Genomic DNA, 7,042 nt, shown 5'->3' on the forward strand with positions numbered 1-7,042 from the left:
TGGTGGACGGCTGTCGGGTGAAGGTGGTGGTGGACGGCTGCCGGGTGAAGGTGGTGGTGGACGGCTGCCGGGTGAAGGTGCTGGTGGACGGCTGCCGGGTGAAGGTGGTGGTGGACGGCTGCCGGGTGAAGGTGCTGGTGGATGGCTGCCGGGTGAAGGTGGTGGTGGACGGCTGCTGGGTGAAAGTGGTGGTGGACGGCTGCCGGGTGAAGGTGGTGGTGGACGGCTGCCGGGTGAAAGTGGTGGTGGACGGCTGCCGGGTGAAAGTGGTGGTGGACGGCTGCCGGGTGAAGGTGGTGGTGGACGGCTGCCGGGTGAAGGTGCTGGTGGATGGCTGCCGGGTGAAGGTGGTGGTGGACGGCTGCCGGGTGAAGGTGGTGGTGGACGGCTGCCGGGTGAAGGTGGTGGTGGACGGCTGCTGGGTGAAAGTGGTGGTGGACGGCTGCCGGGTGAAGGTGCTGGTGGATGGCTGCCGGGTGAAGGTGGTGGTGGACGGCTGCCGGGTGAAGGTGGTGGTGGACGGCTGCCGGGTGAAGGTGCTGGTGGATGGCTGCCAGGTGAAGGTGGTGGTGGACGGCTGCTGGGTGAAAGTGGTGGTGGACGGCTGCCGGGTGAAGGTGCTGGTGGATGGCTGCCGGGTGAAGGTGGTGGTGGACGGCTGCCGGGTGAAGGTGGTGGTGGATGGCTGCCGGGTGAAGGTGGTGGTGGACGGCTGCCGGGTGAAGGTGGTGGTGGACGGCTGCCGGGTGAAGGTGGTGGTGGACGGCTGCTGGGTGAAAGTGGTGGTGGATGGCTGCCGGGTGAAGGTGGTGGTGGACGGCTGCCGGGTGAAGGTGGTGGTGGACGGCTGCCGGGTGAAGGTGGTGGTGGATGGCTGCCGGGTGAAGGTGGTGGTGGATGGCTGCCGGGTGAAGGTGGTGGTGGACGGCTGCCGGGTGAAGGTGGTGGTGGACGGCTGCCGGGTGAAGGTGCTGGTGGATGGCTGCCGGGTGAAGGTGGTGGTGGACGGCTGCCGGGTGAAGGTGCTGGTGGATGGCTCGCCAGGGAGGGCCAGGACGGCCGGGCCACCAGCAGGGTGTTGGAGGCCACCAGGCTATAGGGGGACTCACACCAAACCTGATGGGGACAAGTGTGTGGGAAAAAGTGTGATTTTGGCACACCAAAACTTCAAAGTTCCCCTATCATGCATTTTATATATATATATATATATATATATATATATATATATATATATATATATATATATATATATATATATATATATATATATATATATATATATATATATATATATATATATATATATATATATATATATATATATATATATATATATATATATATATATATATATATATATATATATATATATATATATATATATATATATATATATATATATATAAATATATATATATATATATATATATATATATATATATATATATATATATATATATATATATATATATATATATATATATATATATATATATATATATATATATATATAATTTATATATATCCTGGTGAGTGATTCATAAGTTTCCATAGGTTACTTTAAGTTTAAGTTTAGGCCTGTAAGTCTGAGCACAGTCAAGGATCCAGATACATACTTGTTCAGTACTTGTTTGTAGTTGGTACAGGAGCAGGTTTAGGACAGATAGAGTTGCCTGAAGTTGTCATTTTCATGACAGAATATTATATTATTACCATACAGAAGAATATCTACTTCTATTCTGTTACAGTTTGGTTGCAAACCTTGGTTGCTATTATGATACATTGCCAGCCAAGTTAGTAAAGACTAGAGGAGGCTGATTTTTTACCTAGTAAAAAACATGTCAAGTTGGCAACATTAGCGCAGGAGGATATAATAACGTAGGAATCTTTTTTTTTATACTTTGAAGAGAATAAATGAATCATTGCACATGAATAGGTTGTTTTACTTTATCATCTTTGGAGCACATCATTTTACCTATGGAATACTTTTACTCAGAAAAAATACAAATAAAATCAATGATTTAATCATCTGATTAAATCAATTTGATTAAATCATTGCCAACCCTGCTGTGCTGTTTCTAATACCATTATGTAAGGTTCATTTTTAAGTATTTGCAAAAGGTCAATGAAAAAATCAATATCTCAAACACTAATAATAGCTCACCCTATGAGTCATAATTTCTCTGTGCCTCATCACAGCAAGGATTCAGCTGTGCAGGATTTCCTTGAGAAGTGTTGCAGGTGCAGGACTGAGTGAATATTTACTGAAAGAAGAACGAAGGCTTCCAGCACTGTGGTCTCACCCTGATGGTCTTCACGGCAAACTCACACACTGTTGATGGCTTGAGGCTGTCAATGAGGCAGGTCACATCCGTGGCGTTGACGTAGCGGCTGGAGGATGAGGACGAGAAGGTGGTGCAGCTGTTGTACTGCAGGAGTCAAAGATCAGTATTAACAGGGAGTCAGGTACAAGGACGGAGGGAAAACATAAGAAAGGTCACTGGATGAAGGACTGGCTTGTGAAATGAGACATGAATGACAGAAGGATAGGAAGGGTGTGAAGGAGTGCTTGCAGGAAAAAGAGGATGTGTAATTGAAGGATAAGGATGTATGAGGGAGGATATGAGGTGTATAAGGGACTGTTTGCAGGAAAAAGAGGATGCATGAGTTATGGATAAGGATGTGAGGTGAACGTGAGGTGAATAAGGGAGTTTGCTGGGACGAGAGTATGAGTAAGTAATGGATAAGGATATAGAGAGGAAGATATGAGGTGAATGAGGGGCTGTTTGTAGGAGGGAGAAGGATGCAAGTTACGAATAAGGATGTGGAGAGGTGGATATGAGGCGAATAAGGGAGTGTGTGCAGGGAAACAAGAATGTGTAAGTGGTGAATAAGTTCCTTGACAAATGACTAACTTTTCCGGTGCTGTGTTGATGCAAGTGGCAAGTCGTGACACAGTGCACAAAGAACATGAGATAAAACATATATTTTCCAGCTGATGACTGCCCTCCCTGAAGCAGCCCAGCAACACTACCCAAAACTGACCTCTTTTGACCTCCCATTCTTCATGCTTGTGTTTGGAACGGCATCTAGTGGCCTTTTAATTGTTGTTTAATTTGTTTACCTTGAGTTGCCTCCCTTGAAAAAAAAAAAATAATAATAATAAAAAAATAAATAAATAAATAAATCACCTGGTTCTGGCTCAGCATGGTGTCCGCCCACTGCAGCACCACGGTGAAGGGCGTCAGCACCACGGCCTTCACCCACACCGCCGGGTCCAGCGTGGGTGCCACCACCTCCTCCTCCTCTGGCTGGGTGCGGACTTGCTGGTACACCGGTTGCCCGTCACCCACGTTGTTGAAGGCTCGCAGGCTTATCACAAACTCCATGTTGGGTTCTGAGGAGATGGAGAACTTGTTATGGACCTAATCGTAACAATACAACAATTTTTTCACGGCCCTTAACCCGTCCACTGCGATTGGCACGGATTTTGCCTTCACTGGTAGCCTGGTAACATAGTCCCAGGTCTTTCTCCCTCTGTCTGTGGTGGATAGTGGAGTGTTTCCCATGTGGTATTGGTGTGCTGGATATCCCCTCCCAAGGTGCAGGACTACACTTTTCTTCACTGAACTGTAGCCACGGACACTTTTTGTTCCATTCCTGTAGCTTGGCGAGGTCTGCTGCTAGGAAATCCGCAGTCAAGGGGTTAAACTGGGCAGAACAGATAACAAATGAGATAGACTAACAGACAACAGGTAGAAAGACAGATAACAGGCCACGGATAACCAATGAATAACCTGACTAACATTATGACCACCCAGGAAATATCTGAGAGTTCAGGGCAGACAGAGGAATGAGCCTGAACGATGATGAGTCTGAAAATGGCAACTCAGAATACCACCTCCTTTCCCTCAATAATTGCTCTCATGGTCCAGGGTCTTCACAATATGGAGAGCTAACTTTATGATGGTGTGTAAATACTTTTCTGTGTGTGTGTGTGTGTGTGTGTGTGTGAAATGTTAACAGACTCAATAAATGTTTAACTATGATCTACTTAGCAAGATCTCTACCTTCACTTTACTTTGCTTAAATGAAAACTTGTTATGGACTCCATCATCATTTTTTTTTGGGGGGGGGGAATGTAATGTTAACTCCAGACTCAATAAATGGTTAACTATGATATCATTTAACCCATTGACTGTGGATTTCCTACCAGAAGACCTCACCAAGCTATAGAAATGGATCAAAATGTTTCTACTAAAATTCAGTGAAGAAAAATGTAAAGTCCTGCACCTTGGGAGGGGATATCCAGCACACCAATACCACATGGGAAACACTCCACTGTCCACCAGAGAGGCAGAGAAAGGTTACCAGACTAACAGTGAGGGCAAATCCATGCCAATCGCATTTGACGGGCTAACAAAATCTTTACCTTCTCTTGGCTCAACACAAATGTAGAAGTGGCTAATTCAAAATCCCTGTCTTGTGGAGAATCACACTGCAGGTCTGCATACTACTTGGCCAGAAAATGGAGAATTAGCCACAAATGATCATCTTACACACCCAGCTTATCAATGATGTAACCGTGCTGCTTGCTGTCCACGATCTTGGAGTAGATGTCCGCCACGCCTTGGTCCCAGGCAATGGTGTAGCCGCACAGCATCACATTGTGCTGTGCGGGGGGCTGCCAGCACACCCTGATGTGGTCATTCAGTGCCATGGCTGTAATGGACCACAAGACACTGCAGATAACACAGTGACTCCACCATCATGATCACTATGTAGGTTTTATCATGGCTTCCAAACATGAATATTTTGTACCATGAAAACAAAATTATACAAATGTATTGTACCTGTAAGTTATCCTAAATTCTATACACAACACATATATATATTAGGTTTATACTGTTTGTTGGGAATTAAGAATGTAAGTGATGGATAAGGAGGTAGGAGGTAGGAGGGACAATTTGAAGGGGACAGAGGATGTTAATCACAACACTGAGGGAAACACTCACCCTTCAGACCAACTGGCTTGTCTGGGAGGTCATTGGTGAGGTCCCCGCCAGGGTGGACTAAGTGTATGGGCAGTGCCGTTGACCGTGAGTGCTGCAAGATGGAAATGGAAAATGAAAATGAGGAGCTGTTAGCATATTCTCAACATGGAAAAATTCCACTTGCATTAAAATTTACTCTGTTGAAATGAAATGGGAAAAGTATATTTGTCCCCTTGAATGTGCATTTCCTAGCAGAAGACCTCATCAAGCTACAGGAGTGGAACAAAAAGTGGCTGCTACAATTCAATGAAGAAAATGTAGTCCTGCACCTTGGGAGAGGATATCCAGCACACCAATACCACATGGGAAACACTCCACTATCCACCACAGAGACAGAGAAAGACATGAAACTATATATATGATACTAGGCTAACAGTGAAATCCAAACCAGTGCCAACCGCAGCGGACGGGTTAACCCAAACTACCTGCCCCGTCCACGGACCCCCATAGGGCACGGAGGGTAGACGACCGGGGCTTACATGTCAACGCCTACACGCCCCGCCACGGCACCGCTACAAGGCCGGGAGCACGAGGATAACAAGGGGGGGCACGTGGATAGCAGGGATAACAAGGGTTAGCACCCCTTCCTCTCTCCCCGCGCGAGGTAAACAAACACTGAACAGCTGATGGCTGGGATTATTGTACAACGTTGCCAGATTGTCGTACTCAGTTTCTCATGTTTCCCAATTTCCATCCCCAAAACTGTTTCCTGGGTCACAATAACGATATTTATTTGTAGTTATTGTTGAAATGGTTTATCATTCATGTTTCCTGGTGATATTTATGCGGGAGAAGCTGGTAAAAGTAATGCTCCGAGTACGACAATCTGGAAACGATGCTGGGATAACTTGCCTTCATCATCTCGCCCTCGTGCATGTACCGGTTTTCGACGCTTAGCCACTGCCAAAACACATCAGGAATCAACGGTTTTAGTGATAACTATATCTGAGTCTCGTTATTGGGCGCCAGAGACAGGTTTTGGGTGGGAGATCGGCAAATATAACAGGCTGACTGTAACGAGCTGGCAACTTCACGCCCGTGTGACTCGCCAGCGATACGAAATTGTCGTACTTGGAACATTGTACTTCCCTTATATTATAGTTGTGTATCTATGATGTGTAAATTTATCTCTTATTCATTTGTATTCGTCTAGTTGCTAAACTCGTGTGCTCCAGTTAAACTGTTAATTGACTCTCCTTGCTGACATCATCCCGGTAAATATAAGTGCTGCCTTCCACTGACACTATTTTTCAAGCACCTTCCTCACCACAAAACTGTTCTTGTTTCCTCTAATGACTGACTCACTGACTGACTGATTAACTGACTGACTGACTGGTTGACTAATTGACTGACTGACTGCCTGACCGCATGATATACTGACTGACTATATAGCTGGTTAACTGACTGACTGAATGAATGATGGATTGACTGTCTGACAGACTGACCGATTGCCTGGCAGACAAACTGGTTGACTGACTGACTGACTGAATGATGGATTGACTGTCTGACAGACTGACCGATTGCCTGACAGACAAACTGGTTGACTGACTGACTGACTGAATGATGGATTGACTGTCTGACAGACTGACCGATTGCCTGACAGACAAACTGGTTGACTGACTGACTGACTGAATGATGGATTGACTGTCTGACAGACTGACCGATTGCCTGGCAGACAAACTGGTTGACTGACTGACTGACTGAATGATGGATTGACTGTCTGACGGACTGACCGATTGCCTGGCAGACAAACTGGTTGACTGACTGACTGAATGAATGAATGAGATTGATCGACTGATAGAAGGTTTACGAGTGGTGGAGCGCCGAGGTGAGTTTCGACAGGGGATGCTTGCAGCCTGTGTCGATCTCAGGAAGGCGTTTGATTCAGTGCATCGATCGTGAGGCACTCTGGGATCTTCTGCGACTCCGTGGGATTCCTGCGAGGACTATTGGTTTGCTGACTGGCCTGTATTCTGGGACAGAGAGTG

General features: G+C 45.9%; 1 protein-coding gene across 5 annotated transcripts; it reads right to left on the reverse strand.

Annotated features, from left to right (window-relative positions):
- Positions 1 to 975: 975 nt before the first annotated feature.
- On the reverse strand, positions 976 to 5,668 carry LOC126993644 (neogenin-like). 5 transcript variants are annotated; one of them, XM_050852811.1, is made up of 6 exons: positions 5,534 to 5,668; positions 5,016 to 5,106; positions 4,564 to 4,722; positions 3,192 to 3,397; positions 2,330 to 2,429; positions 976 to 1,116 (listed from the first exon to the last, which is right to left on the reverse strand). In XM_050852811.1, exons 3-6 carry the CDS (start codon positions 4,718 to 4,720, stop codon positions 1,106 to 1,108), a joined length of 474 nt encoding a protein of 157 aa, XP_050708768.1. In that variant the 5' UTR covers positions 4,721 to 4,722; positions 5,016 to 5,106; positions 5,534 to 5,668; the 3' UTR covers positions 976 to 1,105. The 5 variants fall into 5 exon arrangements, 3 of the variants coding, with proteins under 3 accessions (XP_050708768.1, XP_050708770.1, XP_050708769.1); XR_007748095.1 differs by having other exon boundaries at positions 985 to 1,116; positions 2,165 to 2,429; XR_007748096.1 differs by having other exon boundaries at positions 985 to 1,116; positions 2,165 to 2,429; positions 5,480 to 5,628.
- Positions 5,669 to 7,042: the final 1,374 nt, after the last annotated feature.

The sequence above is a fragment of the Eriocheir sinensis genome, unplaced genomic scaffold (genome assembly GCF_024679095.1).
Source record: "Eriocheir sinensis breed Jianghai 21 unplaced genomic scaffold, ASM2467909v1 Scaffold65, whole genome shotgun sequence".
Taxonomy (NCBI): Eukaryota; Metazoa; Arthropoda; class Malacostraca; order Decapoda; family Varunidae; genus Eriocheir; species Eriocheir sinensis.